We start from the raw sequence: 23,465 nt of genomic DNA on the forward strand, positions 1-23,465 counted from the left end.
ACTTGTTATATGTTCGTTATTTTAATGTGTCTTAATTCAATTGCGTATGGATTATGGAGTCACGAGGTCATGAAAGACTGCTAGGCTAGGTAAAAGGTTATAGACACATCAGCAATACTTAAATCTCAGATCTACAATTCACGTGTATAAAAATGTATACGAAAGAGTCGATTGGAAATTTTTAACCTTCCGAAAACCCAAGAGGGAATTTCGGAGACATGCACCAACTCATTTGCCATGTGACAAGAGGTGAAAAACAAAAGCAGGCTAGATAAATTTCGAACTTTTGTATTAATAATATATTCAGCATTTTTACAAACAAAATATTCCTTATTATTTATATAGTCTAAGCTTATCAATTGGAATAAAACTATACAATTCTTCAATATATATACTCTTAGCACCCAATGTGCACGGATTATTAGACACCTCATGTATAACACAGATGATTGTGAAATTGCAAATAATTATACCTAGTTGTTATGACATTTTACATCCAATTATGATATTAATTATAATGTCTCTTCATATGTAGTGATAAATGATCAGATCTAGAGAAACTTCTGCTACAAGTAGGACATCGGAACGGTTTAATGCCTGTATGCTTGCGATAATGTCTTGTGAGTTCATCCGAGCGAGCAAAACGCCAACTACAACCTTTCCAATTGCATTGATAGGGTTTTTCCCCAGTATGTGTTCGTAAATGTGCCTTAAGATGCGAACTTTTTGTGTAAGACTTATCACAACCCGGGTAGGTACACGAGTGAGTTCTGGCTAAAGCTTTCTTACGACCATTTCCGCGTGCATTCACATCAGCAAGTGGTTTCAGCTCAGCACGAGTTTTATTATCTTGGGAATCAGCTAGAGTTGTAGTAATGACCAGTGGTATACCGGCTGGCAAGCTTGGCATCACTTTCCGTGATGAATTATTTATTACAGTAGCCTTGCTCTCATTTTTCTTAGGTCTTTCGACCTTCTTGAGGCTGATTGATGTATTTGCCATGCCGAAGTGTTTACATGTGATATCCTCACTGTCTGAATCTGATGAGCAAGCTTGACTCTCCAGAAAACTCGATCTGATCGCTAACAATGGTTCGTCTGCTACAGAGCTGCTTTCTGAATCAGCGTCTGAGTTTGAATTAAGCGAGCACGCACTTCCCCAAAGATCGTATGGAAGTGTATCATCTCGATATTTCTCAATAAGGTCTTCAGAGTAGAAATAGTGGTCTTGCCACATTAAATATTCTCGTGCTATTGTCGAGTTTTCAATTTCCTCCAGCATGGGATCAAACTGAAATATTCTATCTTGAATTTCAGCATCTTCCAGCAGCTAGATAAATAATCGCAAAATACATGTCAGCAAAGTGTCAAAGATGCACGATATTCGAGAAACATTTGCCTGATTCATTTCATATATTGATAAATGTACGAGTTGACACAAGTCCATATTCTAGGCACAATTCAAACAAGTAAGCCTCGGTGCTATTGCAGTGCAAAGTAACTCTGAGTGTATTTACCTGCTTAATCCGTTCTTGGGGACTTTCGACGCGGAGTTTGCCTCTCTTTACATCCAAAGTTACGGTAGAAAGAAGAGGATCCATCGCCAATAACTTGAACAGCAATCTACACTACCAACAATCGCCAGGCAAACTCACGTTACGGTTCGCTACAAACATGGATTTCGATTTAGAGCGTATTTCAATACTTCCGCTTAACTCTGATTGGTCAGTTCCAAATATGTTTATAATTGATAATGTCGGGAACCTTCATTCATCGTTGACTCATAACTTGCTGACCTTATATGGAAGTTACGAAAATAGTAACACCTGCCTTCAGTATATAATGGAGCCATGAATACATTAGGCAGATATAAACATGATCTCTTGGGAGCCGGGTCAAAGGGCAGCAGTGCAAAGTTCTTAGAGAATATTCTACGTCCAAGTTTTCTCTTTGATTTTTACTTGTTAAATTATTTAGTCGGATAACTTATGCGGTGATGAGACAATATTATTCGCTATAGATTCAGAGGCGACTATTTACTATTTACGATTGTTTTTGGCATTCTGGATCATATTAAATATTTGCAGAATTGCATATTCTCACTGCACACAAGCCTTAAATTGTTACATATTTGGCAATGTATAGTTTGTGTCCCTTTAAACGAATATTAGAAATTGTCAGCAATCGATTAAACCGAGGATTTGAACCCCGACTGTCGCTTCCGACGTTCTTCGTCGAACATGAATTATGATATCATTCGAAAGAATTAGAATGTTTGAAAACATTCGCTTTATTAAAAAAAAAATACTTTGAAGATGATACCTCCACTATTTGTGAAGGACTGAAGGTCTAATAGGCACGATATTCCAAAATTCCTTGCGTGCTTCTTTCAATTCTTTTCTGTGTACATCATATAATATCTAAATCTATGTTATGGCGATAATTTTAGGAGTTTATAATATTCAGATGCCATCATGCCAAATGCTAAAGATTCAGTTCGTTTAATAAAGTTCCACCTGTCCGCTCTATTTCGGGTATGGCTGAAAACGCTGACGTTGCTGTATTATAGCGTAAAGTCGTCGTTGCCTCGTAAGGCCTTCGTTAGTCTGTGGCTCTGATGTCCCTAATTGTCGTGAACACATCCAGGTACAAATCTTGCATATAGCACTACCCGCTTTCGGTTAAAACAACTTCAAAAAAGTTCATGGTCAAGTTTGGCGATACCTACACTACAGACAGTACAGTATTCTATTTAATGGATACTTAGTGGTTCCCGTAATTTTGAATAAGGAATTGCTATCTATCTGCTTAAACGCAACTACGCCGAAACAGCAATGAACATCCTCAATCCACTACGGCACTAGTCGTACTGATACTGATAGCAATTATCTGCCTTGTCATGTCCAGACGGCCAGACCATTGGCATTGTTATTTAAAAGAATGTTTTTGGACAGGTGAAGACTGCAATTCTCGACGTCTTGCGAAGAGCTATCTTTGTGAATGACAAAGAATCATTAAAGCACAGCTTAAATAATTAAATATGTGGTCAGTAGTTTATGTTTCCTTCTTTAGACTTTACACATGTTTCATTGTTTTGCTTTGATAGCACATGCTTATAACTCATTGCCATTGGCCTGCTAGATCACATTTTTTTCGGCTTATTTTCGGTTCCTCGTTGGTCCTAATACTCTGTTATCCTCCTGCAAATTTGGGCTTGGCAGGTTATTTCCTGCTAGTGCTACGCCAACGCATCACAAACTTTGTGATTGTGAAGCGAAGAAAACTGGTTCATGCATGCCAATAATTTCAATGTCAACGACAATGACGATGCAAATTAGTTATAACCCATTGTCTCTACGGTGGACACATGTATTTGGCAGATTTCAAAGACAGAGCTATCCTGGTGAAATTGTGCTTGCGCCTTGCAGTCATTATTTCATACTCATCGACATAGTCATATGTTGTGTTTCCCTCCCCAAATAATAATATTTGTTCTGTCAAATATTTTACTTCACATGTCGATATGCATGACCATACCGGGCAACCACTGTTACATTATAAAAGTGAAACATCGTAATTAAAAAAATATAATTTTTTTCTATTATAAAGTATTATGTTGTTGCATTGCCATTGTGTCTCTGATGTTGCACTGCCATTGTGTCTCTGATCTCTCAAAGATGACTTTGTAATAAAGTCGAAAATTTTCACTTTAATTCGCCTTTTTTTTTTAAATTCATGCGTATCTTGAATTTCAAGATGGCTATATTCCTCCGAATTTTTTTCTTTTTACACTAAACTATTCAACATGATGGGGCGCCCATATGCGATGTGTAATTTTCGTACAAATGCCGAAATGGTATGCCATATAGGTATTGATATAATAATTAATAAACCTTAGCCCCTATATATATATACACTTTCAGCTGTTATTTCAAAAAGGTTGTCCTACAACATGAGTTCAAACATCAAATCCTAAATTTAAACCAGTAAACTGTGGTGCAATGGAAAGCAAATCGCAAGCTTTTTTCGTAGCATCCGTCGTATTTCTATTTGATTCTAATTACGCGACGTCACAATAGAGTAGAGTCAGTGGACAAACGTACGAATCACAATTAGTGACGAAGTGAGGTTTCCATGCACATTGTCATATTGTCATATGTGTTTACATTTAGATACATTGGCAATTTACAGCATAATGAGTCGCAATTGAAAAATACAGATAACAAAATAACAGATTACACCGGTTATCACGACGTCATACATAGCTACTTGACGATAGATACGCATGCATATCCCGGTGGGCGGGTATCTTTGTTCCTGAATATTTCAAAAGTAAAGATCATGATACGAAAACGGAGATTTCCAAATGCACGTATTGTTCCTTTCAATAATGAAAAAATTATTTCCGCTTATTTTGTAAGTTCGTGTACCGGTTTAAAATCAAACTACTAGCAAAAGATAAGAAATGCGACAAGCACGGTATGAAATATCAACCTATAATTTACCACAAATTTGAATACCAAAAAAAATTAAATAATTTGTATAATATACTATAATAACTATTGGGTATAATATACAAAACTCAGTTATGAAAATATTACCAGGGATTTTAGAGGCCCTTGACACGTTCTTACAACTTAATTTTACCTTTAGAACTCGTGACCACAGTATCAAAATCTTGCCGCGGAGAACTAAATTTAATTCACCATCAAGTTGGTTTCATCACCGGGTAGCATTAACTCTGTTGGTTTGAAACTCCGTGAAAACGCGTATCTGGAAAGCACTAGTCAGCCTTGCGATTTAAACTTATTATAAACGAAGCGTTGAACGCTTTCCATTGCTATTCTTTCAAAATGCACAGGATCGCGCTTAGATACAGTTCCAGGTGGAAACGAGTCAGTCATTGGATACACATCTACCACATCAATACCAGCTTTACACATGGCTGACATTGCATACGCATTGTATAAAATAATTCTAGGAAAAGTTAAAAAACGACGAACATCTTTGTGAGGATTTGTGTAACGTTCCCTGAAAATGGCCGTTGTTGTCCTCCAAATAATTTCTCCCTCAAATATTTTTTGTCTCTTTTTACTTTTGAGCATCTCTAGAAAGTCGTCTATAAGTTTTTTGTAATTTGTAAAACTCACAGCTGCTGCAAAATGAATGCCCCAGTTTAGCATTACCACGCTGTGTTTATCCAGTCTTTGGTCTTCCAATACCTGCAACGACGGGAAGCTATGATGTGAGTACCTCTAGCACTGTATGCCACTCAAGCTGTATGTACCGATAAGCGTGAGTTAAACAACTGTAATCAGCCGTTTCAAGTCTCTCTGTTAAAGAGGCGTGAAAGCAAGTTGCTTTGAGGGTGTATAACCGCTCTCTCTAATCCTATTTTTTATGCGCCCGCGTTGATGTTTACTCAGGGTAACATGAGTTAACCGAGGAATATAGCAACACATTACAACACATTCATTAAAGTGCGTAAAATGGAGATTTTTTTATCCTGATATATATACTAAAACCAGAAGTGAAATGTCGATGATGTCATTTACCCTGTTGATTTCAGCCAGCACTTTCTGGTGGTCGTAATCTTCACCATCGAGTTTGTCCTCATCTTTAACATTCTCAACATTATACACCCAGGAATACGACATTCTACATCGCTTGAATACATTTTTACATAGCTCACGGTAAGGACCAGTTACCAGATTCTCCGCAAACCTCTTGGAAACTGAATCCCCATACATCCACAACATACCTTCACCATTATGAGGTTCACGTCGTATGTGTAGATCTAAGAGATATTTGAACTGTGTGTGCATGTACGGTTATAGTGTTATTATTTATATTAATATACTAAAATTAATATATTATGTTGACATTTTTGATATTCATGTAGACGGAAATATTGGAAATATAACAATATAATTATTCATTAAAAAGAGACAAATTTCAGTATACCTGAGTGCATGCATGACAGTCTGTTTAATTTAGGCGAATTTAAACTGTCCTAAACACATGATTGTTTCTAATATCTTTATGTTAACATAGTTTACCAGTTATCAATGCATTGTATAACTTACTATGAGAGAATGGTTCCCATGTTCTATCTATCCACCTTCCCAGTCCATCAAAAACAAGACTTGGACAATGAACGTCGCAAATCTTTGGTTTTCCAGTAAGCGCAAGGGTAAAGAATTTCTTTCTAATCTTGTCCATTTTAGCTATAATAACAGATCTTTTTCAATATAGATACAGCTAATTCAATACGATGGTCGAAACTCAAAACAAACGGTTTTTGTGTAAACAACATGCAGGCTTGTTTACATTTTGAGCTTCTATTTAGGTTGACTTCATAAAGCTTCCAAATGAATATGAATTGATTTGAGTTTATGTTAGAATTGGAATTTGGGCCACATAACGTAACATAAATGAAAATTAAATGAATAGATATTTATGAAATAGTGCGTTAATATTCATCTTATAAACTGAGCAATCAGTCAACAGAGAAATAATTTCCCAGTTTTAAATGTTTAAAATATTGCATAGCTATACCTAGCCTACGAAACGCCAACTAAATAAGGTTATACATCAATGAATACCAGTATAGTATTAGATGTATCAGATATAGAGTATGAGATAGTATCAGATCATCATACACAACAAAGGCATACTTCCAATCAGAAAACATTAACTATATTATCTTTTATCTAAAAAACCTTGTGAATTAAAAGCAGTTAAAGTGGCAATTGCTAAATCTAAATTCTTCAAGATACTTACCGCGAACCTTTTTCGAATATCTTGTTGTTTGAACATCAATGAAAAACCGTTTACCATCGCCTAATGGCTCCATCAGATAGGGACGATCTCCTTGTAAAATGCCATCTGGTTGATTCTTACCTTGATAACTTCCTGTTAAAGAACAATTGTTGCTTGCTTTATTAAAGAAGAAGAGCTACCAACCTCGTTGGCAGTTTCATTCCTCGAAGTGTATGATGATATTAAATCATATCGAAGAAAGAAAATCAAGTGGGCTAAATTATCATACAACAAAATTATCCGATTCAACAACATCTCAAAATTAAAAAGCAAAACCAGGGCTACCGACTACATTTAACAAATGGGGATGTTGCGAGATGTGGTGGTCTCAACTTCTCTTCAATCTTGAGAGAATCGTAAATAATTGAATTGATCTAAACAATAAGTGTGTGTAAATGGGGGGGGGGACGGTAAGTGTGGGGGGGATGTATTCCCCTACTTACGCCATGCCTACGCCGATAACACAAGTATGGTGTCCTCTGCTAACATAATTTCAATTTTAATGTTTTAGTTATTTTCTGCCACTAAGATTTTCAAAGCCTAATATATCTGTCAATCCAATTCTGTTGCATTCGACATGGAAGTACGCCAATGATCTGGATATCATCCGTATAAATCTAATTAGCTCGAATGGGAATAAACGTACCTTTTTTATACCAATATGCAGGTGGATCTTTGAAGCCATCGCATAAAGTATAATCCAAAGTGATTTCTATTTGATAAAGTCCTGCTTCCATCAAGAGAAATAACACTTCATAAACACCGTTGTTGTGATCAAATACTGTAGCACTAACTGAAGAGCTTCCTTTAATATGAACACGCCAGGAATCCCCGCCGATATTCTTAGTATGATTATTTGATGTTTTAGATTGAATGAAAAACCTGCTGAATTCTCCAGCAGGACGAATGTCCCATTTCGATATAAAACTATTAGCAGCGCAAGTTTTTAATTTTCTGTTCTTCCAGCCAGCAGAATTGATTTCCCATTTTGTATGCTTGGCACAAGGTGCTAAATATTTCTTCCAGTTTAGTTTGGCACGATAAATCCGACAAAATTCAGTTTTAAAATTGTACGTAAAACGCTTCAATAAAACCTCGTGATTAAAAGAGCCTTTTTGACGCCTTCTCAGTTCTCGCCCTTTTTTACGGAATATTTCCTTGTTGATTTGCTTTTTACTGGAAAATTTAAGTACGTTACCCTGAATAGACTTTGAATATCTTATTTTCACAAGAGCAGGTTGAGTTTCATCCTTGAACGAATTTGTCCATGGCAACAGGTGTGAAACTTTGTCGTCGAAGAAGAATAGAAACAAGACAATCCATGTTGACGACCACAATACTAATATGGCGAGTAGTAAAAGATTTCGTTTCATGAAATTTCGTTAAGAAGATTGTCCGGGCGAACATCAGAAATCATTTAGCGATCAATCGGTGTCTTTTGTATTATGATTATCAAGTTCCTAGTTTGGAAATGATTGATGTCAGTGACGTGATCTATTCATTAACGTGCCGTGAGCTGCTTACCTAAAATAGCAAGAGATTTGAGATTTAATCACTTCGGTGCTTAATTCCATTGCAGTTTGCTCATATGAAAGCTAACGTTTGAGGCAAAAATTTTAAAATGGGTATATGTATATATTTATCTATTTTGGCTAAATTTTAATGACAATTGGTGTTTGTCTGCATGTAAAAACGGTTGCTCTGATATGTTCTGGTATTGATACTGACAGAAAACATGAGTTCATGAGATTACAAAAATGACTTTTAAGGCAAATGTTAAATGGTTAATAATTTAAATTATGTTACCTAGGCTGGATGTCCATTTTATACATCACCAGTGACAATTTATCAATATCGTTAAACATACCTGTAACGCGATTCAAATCACTCCAAAAGTAAACATTTCTTACCATTACACGGCTGTGACAATTATTGATCAGCGAAAAGGTCCTAACATGCTGTTGCTCCTGTCATCGACCAGGATGTTATTTTGCTCATTCTTCTTAGCACGGATATTAATATATTCCTACCAGTTGTCATGCACGGTAAATTCTCTTAAGACTAGGATTCCATCAGCGAAGTCTAGTCTAATACATGCCGGCAGTAATCCTATTACGTCCAAACCATCTACAGCATTTGGCATAAAAAAGAAAAATATAGCCAAACAAAGCCTAACAAAACAAGCAAGCAAAAAGGAGAAAAAGTTTACGAGAAACGAGAAAACGCTATTGAAACTTTACCTGCGTGATTTCAAGACTGGTTGGTATCGGGTTCATCGAGCTAAGTTTGACTGGAAAGGGTATTTAGCACCTTGTGCCAAGCATACAAAATGGGGAATCAATTCTGCCGGCTGGAAGAACAGAAAATTAAAAACTTGCGCTGCTAATAGTTTTATATCGAAATGGGACATTCGTCCTGCTGGAGAATTCAGCAGGTTTTTCATTCAATCTAAAACATCAAATAATCATACTAAGAATATCGGCGGGGATTCCTGGCGTGTTCATATTAAAGGAAGATCTTCAGTTAGTGCTACAGTATTTGATCACAACAACGGTGTTTATGAAGTGTTATTTCTCTTGATGGAAGCAGGATTTTATCAAATAGAAATCACTTTGGATTATACTTTATGCGATGGCTTCAAAGATCCACCTGCATATTGGTATAAAAAAGGTATTCATAACTTTTCCAGTATTTTCATAGGTATTCTAGAACAACTGAAAGGGGAAATGCCTTTGGAGCAAGGTTGCTCTGATACGTCTATGGCACCATAGTTCACAGTTATCTACCATGCTCTTCTATCTTGCTATAATTATGTAGGTTGTACTCAAGGAAAGCGGCAACCTAAGGGCATTCTTAAAGGAGATTATCCTTTTCTAGCCGAAATATTTGGTCATGGCAAGTCTATTTCCATGGTGGTCCCTGAATCGAAACACTCAAAAAAACTACTGGGTACGTTTACAGAAATGTTCGGTCCATGCATGCTATACTGATTAATATATAGGCGATATTTGGAAGAAATTATGTGCAATATATAGCGACCTAAATTACATGGCAAGCTTAATTCAAAGGTTATTTGCATTAATTGCATATAACTGTCCTCATAGTGGGATAGGACTGAACAATGTGAACAAAGAAAGTTTATATAAAGAATAACTACTGAATATACTTCATTAGTATTGTTGACCCCTCTCTAGCTCTCTTCATAGTCCAGTGATCATGTTGGAGGAAAATTCCTCCAATTGTGGAAGCATTACTCGATTATCTTTTGATGTAGTCGCAATGGCCAAGATTAGAAGAAATATCTTTAGGAGTAATGCGTCGACAAGAAATGCCAAGAAAGGTGGTAAGAAAAAGCGTTGCTGTAGTGTTAATTGCCCCAGTTTAATATTTGATGGCCTTGGAAGATGGATACATGACAAATGGAAGCCGTATATTGAAGGTAAGGTAAACGAACAATTTTTACGTACACCGTTTGGAAGAGTAAAGTATATACCTGTGCGCGGATGGTATATACCTGCATTGTAAAGGCGATTCTCCATTACGTCTATGCGCTTTGTTTGTCAGGCCTGTCACGTTCGTATGAGCAGATTTTCAAAGGTCGCCGTTCGCTACAATTTGTGCGTAGTGCAAACGAGGCTGTAGTGTCATCACCAGTTCAATGGTCATCAAAGCAGAGAATCCGAGTCGGATTAGCTGTGAAGCATTCGCAAGTGGAACTTCCACTATCATTGAACTCTTTCCTCTCACAGGAATGGGGTAGTGTGGGGACAAAGCTTAACGCTTAGCTTTAATTCCACTGTTACTTTTTACCCCAATTAGAGAACGACTTGAAGCGTGAACCTCATAACCACGAAGGAATATTGTGGGTATACGGGGATTCTGTGTCAAGACGATTTGCAGAATCACTCATGGTGAATGGTTCCCGATCTGTCATATGCAGGAAGATATTCAAACGCTGCAAACTTACATACACTTGGGTTTATAATGTCCAAAATGAATTACGAGTAACAAAGAATGGAAAAGATTATAATCACAAGAAAGTCATGAGAGAAATCAACAAAGTGAGTATAATATTTTCACATTGTGGGCATACAAGGAAATATGATATTGCATGCCAACTATCCCTCCAGTCTTAATACAGAAAGAAGAGTGAAGAAGTAACGATCGTTTACGGTTTATCCCCACAATTCCGCGACAGGGATAAGGTTACTAGCGACATGAAGTAAAATAGCTTACGACGTTTTACTACCATCTTTCATGTTCGCGTTGTCCATGTTCCATTAAATTTGACAAATCTCGTTACCTAAAGAAACTTCACCTTGGTGTAGCATCATATTATTGTGATATATTTCAGGTGTTAGATGACAAAGAATTAGATGAACACAGTGTGATTTTATTAAACTGGGGAATCCATTTTGTTCACGCTGTAAACTTCGCAAATTTTCAAAAACTTATTGACGACTTTATCACGACAGTTGAACACAAACGAAGAAAAGGCCAGTTCAAAAGTAAAATCATTTGGAGAACAACCACGGCAATTTTTAGAGAGCGGCTTGGTTTCCCTCACAGAGATTCTTATCGGTTTCTAACATTCTCTAGAATTATTTTATTTAATGCGTACGCAACGTCAGCCATGTGTAAAGCTGGTATTGATGTGATTGATGTGTATCCAATGACTGATTCGTTCCCACCTGGAACGGTATCCAAGCGCGATCCATTTCATTATAGGAGACATCCATTACGAAGTGTTGAGAAACTGCTGTATCACAAATTTAAGCCTTGAACCCCTTAAAATGAGGAATATGATGTATGTATAAATACACCCGGGCTTAGCGTGGTTTCTCCTATTCTTCAATACCACTCTAGTCAAATTTATTTTTCGGTAGTTTAGGTATTTTTTTTCAGCAGCAATATAGGCAATTTAATTAGAAAAAATGTTTATTTATAATACAATGGTCCTGAGATATTTTAATTACCGGTTAATGTAAGAATTTGGTCACAAAATAGTACATGAAGTAGAAATGCGAAGTGTGGCTGCGAAATGATGGTAAATCAGAAAACATGCCACACTTTTAGGCAGAAAATTGTTACCAGGTAAAACAGTTTACAAAATTTGCACATTTTGCAAGGCTTCCTTATAACCTTCTTTCATTTTGCAATATTTTGGCAACAAAACGGATATTGAGTCTGTGAGTGACGATTTTCCCAAAATATATACTTCTGCATTTCATTTCGTGTTCCCTCAATCACAGTTTAAGGATATATCCTTAAACTGTGCCTCAATTACCCCCGATATCAAACAAGGTACCCATTCTACCCTCGTATAAACAAAGAACATGGCGACTGTTTCCCTAGCAATGTTTTTAAACACTTGGCGTCTTACTATGATATTTTAAATCATGAAATGATGTTAAAATGCTAGCTTAACGCATTAGTATAATTCTGTTTTTAAATTCCATTAATTCGTTGTATAAATATGTCTCAAAAATCATCGCTCTCATCACAAAGTTCGATGAAACTCGATCAAGAAATGCGAGAGTGTCGCATGGCATATCTGGCTGTTCTTAACAGCACGAGTGAAAATATGACTTCAGTTAAAGAACTTACACTAGGTTCGTGCATATTATATTCTTGTTACAACTGCTAAACTGTTTATAACACTGTACTATTTAGTATTATTCCATTTTCTATAGCTCTTCAATACTCTGGTCGAAATCCGTCACAAAAGTCGTTGAAAAAGTATTGGAGATATTCTACAGGTAGCATTTTATATTGAAAATATTTGAAATAGCTTGATCTGCTTAGAAAGACAAAAATGGTTGTTTGTAATTTCTGATAATCCCTTACACATATTTTCATGATTAGGGTACATATTTGCAAGATTGGGGCCATAAAATACATATTTGCAAGATTGGACCTTTACGTTAGGGCCAATGCAGCCACTTGCCAGATTCTGTTAACATGACTTCAATTTTGTGATTTTTGTCTGAGCATGAAAAGTGATAAAAGACCTTGATCAGTGCAATTACCTGAATACACATCTACATGTCACTTAAATATAATGTTTGTCGTGATTTGTTAGCTTGCACCATTAATTAAACGGCTTCACTTCCAAACAATTATGAAAAAGAATTAATGCATGTGCTCCAGACAAGTTTCTAGTTTCCAGACAAGTTTCTCTTTTTAGTGTTCGCTAGCTAGATACTTGTCTGGAGCATGTGCATTAATTAGAACTATTTCTTTCTCATATGTACTGGTTTGGTAAGTGAAACCATCCGACAAATCATGACAAACCTGATATTTAAGTGGTCAACATGTACATGTGTATTCAGGTGATTGCACTGATGAAGACCCAGGCTAATGGACCGAAAGCTTTGCAGTATTAAATACCTATGTGGTGTACCTATAAGCAAAGTTACTTAAATTTAACATTGGCATATAAATTAAGCCCTGGCCAAAGGCCCTCCTTGTCCTACAGGTGAAAACCATGACTTAATCCTGCAGCTCACCTCTATTAAGTTAAGGTAATATAAACAATTTGTGCAAGTACAAAATGTACTAAATGTATTGATTCTTTCATGTTGTTTAGAATCCATATCTTACTCAGAATTTTGTGATATAATGAAGCAAGAGAGGCACAATAGCAAAAAAGATCTTGTGTTAGCTTTCAAAAAAATGGATATAAATAATGATGGCTTTATTTCATTTTCTGAACTCAAGAAGGCTCTAACAATGGTAACTATTAGTATTTGCAAACACTTTGCCTATAAACTATAGCTGCATACCCAGACAATTATTAAAGGCTTGTTTCACTAAGCCAAAAATCATAGCTTTGTGATGTGGTTCATGTAAAAGTTTCCTTTCTCTTCTTAGTATGGAGAGAAAATGAGTGAATCTGAAGTTCAAGAGATTCTTGACGAGGCTGATGATAACGGAGATGGTCGTTTAGATTATGAAGAGGTTTGAAGAATTTTTATATTAATTACAGCACAACAGTTACTAATTCTTATTCTGTTGCAGATTTGCAGCCTGTTCCTATTCAAGATTTCCACTTATTTAAAGCTCTGACTCTATACTTTAAATACTTTTCCATGTACATATTATTATGCACTCCGATAAATATTTTATTCTTTTAGTTTTGTGATATGTTAATGTCGACTGCTGAAAAATGTAAAGAACTGAATCAAAAGAAAGTAAAAGATGACATCACATCCAGAGAAAGAAAATCAACCTCATTATCAACAAAAAGCAAACCATCAAAACCTCCAAGAACAATAGCAAAGGGTAGCAAAGAACCAAAAAATCTTAAGGTTGGCTTCAAACATTTCTGTCTAAATGCTGTTTAAGTTATATTCCCCACTTGACAGCTTTGCAGGAACTCAAAATTATCAGATTTTTTGCCTTTGTTGCAAGCTAGGCATTAACTTTGATAAACAACATACATACAGTCAGTTACAGTGTACACACAAAATTATTGAAAATTAAAAATTATTTGTCTGTTTTTTGTTTCTCAGGATTGGAGTTATCAAATGAGAAAAGGTTTTGTTGTTGTTGAAGATGGTGGGAAATTCTCTAGTCATTGTTATAAACTTAGAATACCATCCAGTACAAAACTGTGGTTAACTATTCATGGAAACTACCAAGGTGTGTTTGACATACATATGTTTAATAGATCTTACGTGGCCATCAACTCCAGGATTTTTTTCCTGCATTTGTATGTAACCGGGCCAGTAACCCCCTTTTGATACTTGCAGGCGGCCATATAGATGTTACTTTGTTCGTGGTAAAAGCAGATTCAGGGGAGCTTGTTGCCTTTACCCAGGGTATTGTTGATGAGGTATGATATGGATAGACAGGTTTCAGTACATAAGGAGTGTACAGTGCAGCGCTCAAAGCTTCTATGACGAGACAGACGAGTGTTCGCGCTATTGACACCAGCTGCGTGTAAATAAGCGTTGTTTCATCGTGTAAAAAGTTTGATCTTCAGTAATATGTATTGTTTTATCATTTATAACTAATGTTCAGTTCTAACAAAGTTATTAGCTGGAGACAAGACGCGATTAGGAATGCAGGACGTGAACGCTTGGAACAGAACGTAGGCATATACCCAGATTAGAATTATTATGTACTCTATCTTGCTCCGTTATTTTATTATATGATCCATGTCATTATATGTAGTGAGATTCAGATTTGCCTTTCTCTGCCACTGCCGTTCCCCTCTCTAAGAGCAGATAAATTAATCAAATGCAATCAATCTATCAGGTTAACCAATCGCGAGGACAATATCAATAAAACGCAATGCTAGTGGGATTTAAATCTACCGTGTACCTTGCTTATATATTCCAAAGCATTTTGAAACCCAGTTGTACCACAGTATTTCTGTTGTACCGCCTTACACTTCGTTGTTTTTCTGGACAGAAAAGCTGTGTTCTCAGTGACATTACAGCAGGAGAGTACAATATTCTGGTCTTCACTACTGGCTGTAGACTTTCTTCACGAACATCCGAATCCAAACGAACGGTCGAGCTGATTAAGACTGTAAATGGAGAAATAGAGCTCACAAAACGATGCAAGTAAGCTGAGAGAAATACTTCTTAATTCAACTGTCTAAAAAAGACAAAAATGCTTATTAAGCGCAAATTATGTTAAAAAGTCATAAATTGTCAAACTCGAAAGACACACCCTTTGAACACCTCCTATTGCCTTCTACAGTATTGTAGGGTTTTTTCCCATCCATTTTTCTCGTAGAGACGCATTAACAGAGATATTCCATCACTGTGATTTGGATGGTAACGGCTACCTTAATCGCCAAGAATTTGACGTGTTTCAAATGCGAACGAGTGGAGAGTCGTGTGACGATGATGCTTGGGAAGTCATGGTTGGTAGGTATAACATACAGCACGTTTAACATGAAACAGCGATGTCGTGCTCAGTTTGAAATTCTAAAAGGTTTATTTAGTTGCTTATAACAGAGGCGTATTGCCAACATGTTAACAAGAAATCTTTGATGATGTCACTATTGTCATTGTAGATTAATAATATCACTTACAATATGAACAATGAAATCATGTAAAGTTAAAGAAATCATGGGGCCCCGAGCACGCACCAGACTCACATATATATAACTGCGTGGAATTTCAACAGAAATTTTAACGTTTTTAATGTGTTGCGTTCAGAAAACTTCGATACAAAGAATGGTCGCGAGATCACCCTCAAAGGTTTTCTGGATTTAAATTTGATGGAGGCACGTGATGCTGAGGGTGACCCAAACGATCTCTGGATAACATTCAACAGTATGGGCTACAACAAAGCGCTTGAACCTGACCAGGTACGTTTCGACAATTTTGAACGCGAGTAAGCATAAAGGAAACCATTGTATGACGTAAAATATTCCCATACTCATGGCTTGAAAAAGTTCGCAAGCATGACTTTTTTCCAAAAAAACTTTTTTTAATTTCAGGTTGCTTTTTATGCGACAGAGATCTACTCCCGTGACTGTGACATTAAACTGCAAGCGCTGAAGATTGATGACTATCACGAAATTTTGAACAAAGCTGTCGTACAGTCCATAGTTGACAACTCTACGACACGCAATGTAAAGCGCATGCGTGATTTAATCTTACATCGTTACGAAGACGAGCAACGTGTAAGCTTGGCTGTGGAAAACAAGGTAACTATCTTGACGCTGTTGTGTACTGTAATTTATCGGCGATTGATATTGTCGGTGGTCATTGATACATAAAATGAAAATGTCTATAGATAAAGGTCTTTCAAAAGAAACTATCTTTATACTGTACTTCTGAATTTATTATTTGGGTACCTCCTTATGTACTACTCAAAATGGTTTTTGTTTCATCTACATATATATCCAAAACCTTTCTCGTCACACAAGTAACGAACATCTCAACGTGTGTAATTTCTCCTTTTAGTCCCGTCAGGCCGTCATCGTGAGATTAAATTGTAATAAAAGTCAGAATTGTGTAAGTCATTGTGGCAACTTGAATTGTGTTGTCAAAGTCGAGGCAAAGTCAACAGAGGTTAGTAGATATTTTTTCTTATTTGCCATTACGCCTTGTACTTTACACTTTCTTACATCTGATTAATATTAAAGTATGTTCATTATAAACACATTATAGTCAAGTACATATTCTTTTTTCATTATGTCCGAGTTTTTGCAAACCAACCTTGTTGTTATAATATGTTGGATCGTATATTCTTGCATGATCAAAAATATTGGATCTTGATCCTTATACGAAATATTCATCTAATATTAATATTTAATCCTGATGTGATAATTTATAAAGAATCTTGTTCCATAATGTATTGAATATCTTGATGATCTAATATATTCGATTTGCACTGAATATACAATGCAAAAACGTACCACAAAAACGACTACCACATTTGCCGCATTTTCACACACGTTTTCCGCATACAGTAACGTTCCGCAGTCGCTCGAAGGGTCAGACGTTAAACCTCTTTTTATCGTATTTGCATTTTCATAGATCGGGCATCATGTTATCGCCTCGGATCCTTCTAAAACTTGGTCTGTTACATGCGAAGATTCCGTTGAAGATTGAGTAAAACTAAAGGTACCAGTCTTGAAACGTGCATTACCGTGGAAAAGAATCTTGTTCCATAATGTATTGAATATCTTGATGATCTAATATATTCGATTTGCACTGAATATACAATGCAAAAACGTACCACAAAAACGACTACCACATTTGCCGCATTTTCACACACGTTTTCCGCATACAGTAACGTTCCGCAGTCGCTCGAAGGGTCAGACGTTAAACCTCTTTTTATCGTATTTGCATTTTCATAGATCGGGCATCATGTTATCGCCTCGGATCCTTCTAAAACTTGGTCTGTTACATGCGAAGATTCCGTTGAAGATTGAGTAAAACTAAAGGTACCAGTCTTGAAACGTGCATTACCGTGGAAAATTTGTCATTAAGTTCCCATAATCTTATGACGTGCATATGTAGCTTGGTGGCTGCTTACATTGCCCCTCTCTAATGGTATTGGTCTAGGTGCGCCATTGTCAAGTTCAGAAAGCATTTGCACTTTCTTCGATGTTGTAGGGAAGTATAAAAATACTTCGATTATCAGGAATGATCGTGGAGTATCTTCGCTTAATCTAAGGACAAATCAGATCTAACAGAAGCATTATCAGAATTATCCATCACGTTCTCATCTGTCCCTTCTGATACCGAGTTATCCCCATCGCTGCTGTCTTCATTGTCTTCCTCGTTCATGTCTAAAACATCCTGGGCCTGATCAACGACAACTGCTGCTACTGCTGGATTGATAGGAACATTGCCATCGTCATCACGACTGGTGTTGTAAGAACCACATTCACCACATTTCAGAGCAATAATGTGAAACTTCACTATGGAATGCTGAAAGTTAAATTATATAAACGAAAATATACGCACAGTCGAGTCGCCTCACAACATCTAATTTGCTGCTGTAGTGATTTCCCAGATAATTTTCATCAACAGCATCTGATTTCGCCCAAATTTGCCGGTGAATAATTACTTAGGGCCATTCAACATGGCCACGCGAGCCTCATTGTGTTGCGTTTCTCTTGCAACTGGTGATTTTAAAATTATTCATTCATTCACAAGGCGAAAATCAGTAACCAGCTTCAAACCCACGTTTAACAATTTATGGGCATTTGCCTAAACTTGACGAGATTCCGTACCTTGTGGCAGTCCCGACAGAGAATCTATATAAGAAAAATATACATAGCTACATATCTTTATACTTTAGAAATACATACACGCCTATCCAAGGGATTTTAATAACTGTAGTAAATGACTCACCCTCACATCTATATTTGCGTATTCCTGGGGCATTGGAGTTTGTTCTATCGTCGAGTCTAACCTCCTCCAAGACGAAGACATATCCACCAAGGATACATTGCATGTTGGGCATGTGTACCCTCTTAAAAACAATAATATGGTAGTAATCTGATGAACACAATTGTTATAAGACTTACAAGTAGTACGTATACGTGTGGAAAGCAAATGCACGTAATATAGAGCATAATATTTGCATAGGGGGGGCTAAATAGGCTGGCTGCATCACTGACAATACATCATACATGTATAGTACCCTTTATTCACAGAAGAGACTCCATTTTCATGTCAATTGAACAATCCTAGCCGGGTATATTTGAATTGCTGAACGCACTTTTAGTAACATTTTACAGCCTTAAGTAAAACTTACCCTGACTGGAGAAGGTCACTGAAACAGGTCCTAGGAGAAGGGGAAAAATATCAACTGACAAAGGAAAAGTAATTGTTGTAACACAGTTGTTTTCAAATAGAATTCCATCACGCGCGTTTAGGAACTGGTGTCATTTTTTTGGGACACCCAGCGGCTAGCACACATACAACGCCATAATATCGCTGTCATAAACAGATATGTACTTGATTACGGTATTTGTAAATAGCAAAGATTTCACTGAGCTTACGAGTGGATAAGATGACCACATTTAGGAACTTGAGCTGCAATCGTTGAGGTGTGTATATCCTAAATCAATAAACACAAGTCAAAATATTACAATTTAAAGTGCTAAATACGTTTTGCCTTAAAAATAATGAATTTAGATAATGACTCGAAATGGCGAAAATAACCGCGAAATAAATTCCAAAGTGTGAAACTTTGCGGTGATATCCACGTACCTCCAAGCAAATTGCACAGTTGTTTCTAGAACTCTTTTCTAAACACTATCAAACAATGATGATGATTAATGATATCAATTTAACTCGATGTTTAAACTAAGGTAATCAATATATGCATATAGGAAACTAAATGAAAGATAAGTATTTTGCCTGGCCGAAGTCTTTTCATTTGACTGTTTATTTTATGCCATATATTCTTACGGTCAAGTCATACCTTGTGAGAATCAAGAATAGATTTACGTAAACACAAATCACATTTGTCACAGTGAAAGTAATTATCACGTCCACCAACTCTGTAATTAAAAAGTCCCTGGATTAGAAACGTAAAACTTGTACAGTAAAGTGTAAAACTATGTACCAATGAAATTGTTAAATGTCAACTGATGCGAAGTTAATCTTACATCTTAGTTATAAACATTTACAGTGACAACAATTTTTGTATTCCTAACAATTTGATTGGTTGAAAATCGTGCGTTACTAGCAAATTGTCAACAACTTTTTTTCAAACAAAAATTATTCAAAATTTATTCAGCAATAGACCACACTTATAATAATGCGTCTCTAATTATTCATTGAAAAGCCATCTAAGAGCCATGATATTAAATTCAGGGGGAGGTTTTAAAGAATAAAGTGCAAGTAATTTAGTAGATTACGTGTTTTGATTGGTCGAGAGCCGAACTCGAAAACTCGAAAGGAAACTGAACTAAAGGTCTGTTCACACGATCCAAATTTGTTGGATCCATTTAACTTCTGATGGATGTTTTTTGGTCTGTTGTCTTGTAATGAACAGCAGCAAATCCACTGAAGCCAATGTACTGCAGCTTCATCAATAGCCGACTATATTTCATACGTCAGAAGTAAATTGGATCCAACAAAATTGGATCGTGTGAACACACTGAACAGACCTTAATGATCAGCTTACAATCCATGGCAATCCTTGGATATTTTAGACATTCCGCTATAACGTTTTAACTCATCCGGTAAGTTCTTGCGTAGTTTAAGATGCGTGAGTTATTTTTGTGTAAAAATATAGGACTTATCCGTCATATACGAAATTTTAACACACCGTGACAGTCTCTCTCCAAAAGTTGTCAATAATAATTGGTAATTAACACGAGAAATAGCAAGTTATCTTTCTGGAATAATTAGTATTTAGTGCAGTACGCAGAACAATAAATTCGGAAACAACTCCACCCGTCTCCCGTCTTTGATGATTTTAATTTATGCCTAAGATGAGACTAAGGATTTTTAGGCTTCCAGGCCAGTATCACTGTATGTATGCAGTGTAGAGGCACCAGTACTCATAGCAACTAAGGGACAGAGTTACTTTGCTTGGGGGGTAAACGTATTTTGAGATATTGTACGTTTGAAAACATAATTTCATCATGTTGAGTATGCTATTGTTCCTTATAATTAAAAAAATACAGTACATGTTAGTTGATATTCTAGCATGACAAAATAATAGGAGTGGAGGCAATTGCTCCCTCTTGGTGTTACAACTATATACATATATGTTAGTGAATGAGAAATTTACCTACAAATTCCACAGCCATCACAATGAAACTGGCCTTTTTCTCTGTCATCAAATAAACGGCAAATGCCGCAGTAATATTTTCCAAATATTATTAAACAATTCTTGCATTTGGGAGACACCTTATTTGGAAAAATAATAAGTAATTCTTTTTGCATTATTACATGCCATCAGAATAAGTTGTGAGTTTCTGTACTAATTTACTAGGGCCTGTAATTGATAAAAACTAATTTACTAGTGCAACTAATTTAGTAGGGCCATTAACTAATTGTGAAAAGCTTTACTTCAAATTTGGTATAACAACAACTGCTTAAAATAAACAAAAACACTTTTCGACCTGGGGACCTTCAGGATCCTCATATCTATCATACTAGAGGACCCCCAGGTTGAAATGTCATGAAGTGTTTTTGTCTATTTTAGGCAGTTCTTATACCACATTTGAAGGAAAGTAGTTTGAAGATGTTGCCACATTGCTCCCTGGTTATAACTGTGAAGAGGCTTTTAAGAGAGTTCAATTACTTGATCACTATACCAAAATCTTTTTGCAGTGCAATGGATGACATACATCCTTGAAAATGTTTAGGAATGTAGGTACATGTATGTATTCATACTTACGTCTATCAAACGAGTAAAATTGCTCATAAAATTGCAACAAAAATTGCAAGAGTAAACAGGTTTTAGAGATGCAGATGCTCTCTTCACCAATTAATAATTATATATACTATAAGTTAAAAGCCTCAATTTTGGGATTTTCAATTACAAGATCACTTGGTTTAGTTTGATATATTTGATAAAAAATTGTAAAGATGGTGTTAACTTTAGATGGTATCGGTATCCATGCACCAGCTTCAGTGCTTCACTTGATACTGCTAGCAACTAGCAAGTAGCAAATAATTGTTCAAAACGGTACGATTTCCTATATTCCTACCTTTTGCTTGCAACCACACTGCAAACATTCAATAAATTTAACATCGGTACGGATCAATTTGTGGCTTTCTTTTTTATCATGGCATAAACGGCAAGGATACACTTTGTTACAACATGGGCTCTACGATGTGTACGATGTAAACAAATTAACAAAACGCTGAATATAAAACAATTATAAAATAGATAAAATTTTTATCATGCTTTATTATTAATTAAATCGAAGTGCTTATTTAATATGTGAGATATTTTTCATTCTACTGTCTTACCACTAAGCCACATTTTCTAACATAATGTTCGCAAATTTCTTCACCCTCTTCGGCAGACATTTTGATTTTAGTTGAGTCATCACATCACTCATAATCACTGAGGACCCACTGAGCTATATAATTATTCGTATATAGCTCAGTGGTCATCATTAACAATGGTCATCGTTCAGGGCGGAGCCAACCTCGTTCCCGACGCGTGGGGAGAAACAATTACGGGAGCATCAACTCCAAGTCTCCCTGGGGGAAGATCCGTTCGTGACCAGTAGTACTGAGTTATATAAGTTAAACTGAAGTTAACTGTACCATTTTATACAACCGGCCAAAGAGAAGTTACTGAACATCCATAACTTTTTACATCTTTAGGACAGTATATAACAGCTTGGTTAAATAAGTGTAATAATTTACAATAAAAGTTGTAAAAAATGATTAATCTACACAAATATCAAGTGTTGATGATTTTAATGTGAGCTTGTGTGACTGTCCTTCCGCGATAATCAAACCTCTGCGATTCTGGTGTACATTCACGGATGCCGGTAAAGATTACCAAGTAGTGCGGGTTGTAAGGATATTATGATGGATTAGATAGTTTATTTCTTCGTTGTGAAAACCAGCCTGAGTTAAATCTGTGTTCAGTAATGGTGTTGACTGTTTAGGAGGACATACAACATTTACACACAAGAGAACTGAACATTGTTCAAAAACATATCTTCACAAACCGCTCATTAAACTAAAAACTCCAGAATAAACTTAGTATGTATATAATATAATTTTTTCTGTTCCCTATACTTCGGCAACGATCTGTAATTAGTCTACCCTACAGAGAAACCTGTAATATATGGTCAACTGCTCTAAAATTCATATGCGTACAAGGAAGGTGGGACTGAAGTGATATTATGAAATTTCCGGTTTAATCATGCATCGCCCATTTCGGGAATGAGTATTTCCGGCGGTACTTGTCATACAAAAAACAAGACAAGAGCCTCATAGTTCACACTAAATGTCCATTACAAATATAGCATGCTATGATTTAGGCGTTTTCGTGGGAAAACAATTATTTATTTGTGTACATGCAGGTTTGGTAAATACTATAATATCAGATTGTCAATATTTGAAAAACATTCGCGCTATACCCTGGTTACCAAGTTGCCATGGGCATGGACATGGCCACACTTTTTTTCCGGTTTTTCAAAAAAGCTTAACCCTATGTTAAAGCAAATCCGTACA

The 23,465-nt window shown here is 36.1% G+C and overlaps 5 protein-coding genes across 6 annotated transcripts; 2 read left to right on the forward strand and 3 right to left on the reverse strand.

Annotated features, from left to right (window-relative positions):
* Positions 1–272: 272 nt before the first annotated feature.
* LOC114526444 (Krueppel-like factor 6) lies at positions 273–1,686 on the reverse strand. The gene is made up of 2 exons (XM_028548046.1): positions 1,518–1,686; positions 273–1,330 (listed from the first exon to the last, which is right to left on the reverse strand). The coding sequence occupies exons 1-2, from the start codon at positions 1,599–1,601 to the stop codon at positions 509–511; spliced, it is 906 nt and encodes a 301-aa protein (XP_028403847.1). The 5' UTR covers positions 1,602–1,686; the 3' UTR covers positions 273–508.
* Positions 1,687–4,510: 2,824 nt separating this feature from the next.
* Positions 4,511–8,273, reverse strand: LOC114526330. Its single transcript, XM_028547912.1, has 5 exons — positions 7,469–8,273; positions 6,784–6,915; positions 6,087–6,227; positions 5,556–5,797; positions 4,511–5,222 (listed from the first exon to the last, which is right to left on the reverse strand). The coding sequence occupies exons 1-5, from the start codon at positions 8,193–8,195 to the stop codon at positions 4,788–4,790; spliced, it is 1,677 nt and encodes a 558-aa protein (XP_028403713.1). The 5' UTR covers positions 8,196–8,273; the 3' UTR covers positions 4,511–4,787.
* A 414-nt stretch (positions 8,274–8,687) lies between these two features.
* On the forward strand, positions 8,688–11,734 carry LOC114526376. Its single transcript, XM_028547964.1, has 5 exons — positions 8,688–9,492; positions 9,640–9,771; positions 10,097–10,261; positions 10,642–10,883; positions 11,177–11,734. Exons 1-5 carry the CDS (start codon positions 8,778–8,780, stop codon positions 11,603–11,605), a joined length of 1,683 nt encoding a protein of 560 aa, XP_028403765.1. The 5' UTR covers positions 8,688–8,777; the 3' UTR covers positions 11,606–11,734.
* Positions 11,735–12,153: 419 nt separating this feature from the next.
* On the forward strand, positions 12,154–18,002 carry LOC114526300 (EF-hand calcium-binding domain-containing protein 7-like). Of its 2 annotated transcripts, XM_028547864.1 has the most exons (15): positions 12,154–12,434; positions 12,516–12,581; positions 13,412–13,557; positions 13,696–13,782; positions 13,959–14,132; positions 14,337–14,466; positions 14,577–14,659; positions 15,241–15,395; positions 15,571–15,704; positions 15,999–16,150; positions 16,283–16,492; positions 16,752–16,859; positions 17,328–17,414; positions 17,651–17,737; positions 17,910–18,002. In XM_028547864.1, the coding sequence occupies exons 1-13, from the start codon at positions 12,299–12,301 to the stop codon at positions 17,400–17,402; spliced, it is 1,656 nt and encodes a 551-aa protein (XP_028403665.1). In that variant the 5' UTR covers positions 12,154–12,298; the 3' UTR covers positions 17,403–17,414; positions 17,651–17,737; positions 17,910–18,002. The 2 variants fall into 2 exon arrangements, with proteins under 2 accessions (XP_028403665.1, XP_028403666.1); XM_028547865.1 differs by lacking the exon at positions 17,910–18,002 and having other exon boundaries at positions 12,347–12,434; positions 12,496–12,581; positions 17,651–17,725.
* LOC114526301 (RING finger and CHY zinc finger domain-containing protein 1-like) lies at positions 17,944–22,332 on the reverse strand. Its single transcript, XM_028547866.1, has 10 exons — positions 22,242–22,332; positions 21,977–22,096; positions 21,052–21,170; positions 19,732–19,810; positions 19,518–19,562; positions 19,307–19,365; positions 19,060–19,089; positions 18,654–18,774; positions 18,533–18,556; positions 17,944–18,227 (listed from the first exon to the last, which is right to left on the reverse strand). Exons 1-10 carry the CDS (start codon positions 22,299–22,301, stop codon positions 17,961–17,963), a joined length of 924 nt encoding a protein of 307 aa, XP_028403667.1. The 5' UTR covers positions 22,302–22,332; the 3' UTR covers positions 17,944–17,960.
* Positions 22,333–23,465: the final 1,133 nt, after the last annotated feature.

The sequence above is a fragment of the Dendronephthya gigantea genome, unplaced genomic scaffold (assembly GCF_004324835.1).
Source record: "Dendronephthya gigantea isolate DGI-Jeju-01 unplaced genomic scaffold, DenGig_1.0 000038F, whole genome shotgun sequence".
NCBI lineage: Eukaryota > Metazoa > Cnidaria > Anthozoa > Malacalcyonacea > Nephtheidae > Dendronephthya > Dendronephthya gigantea.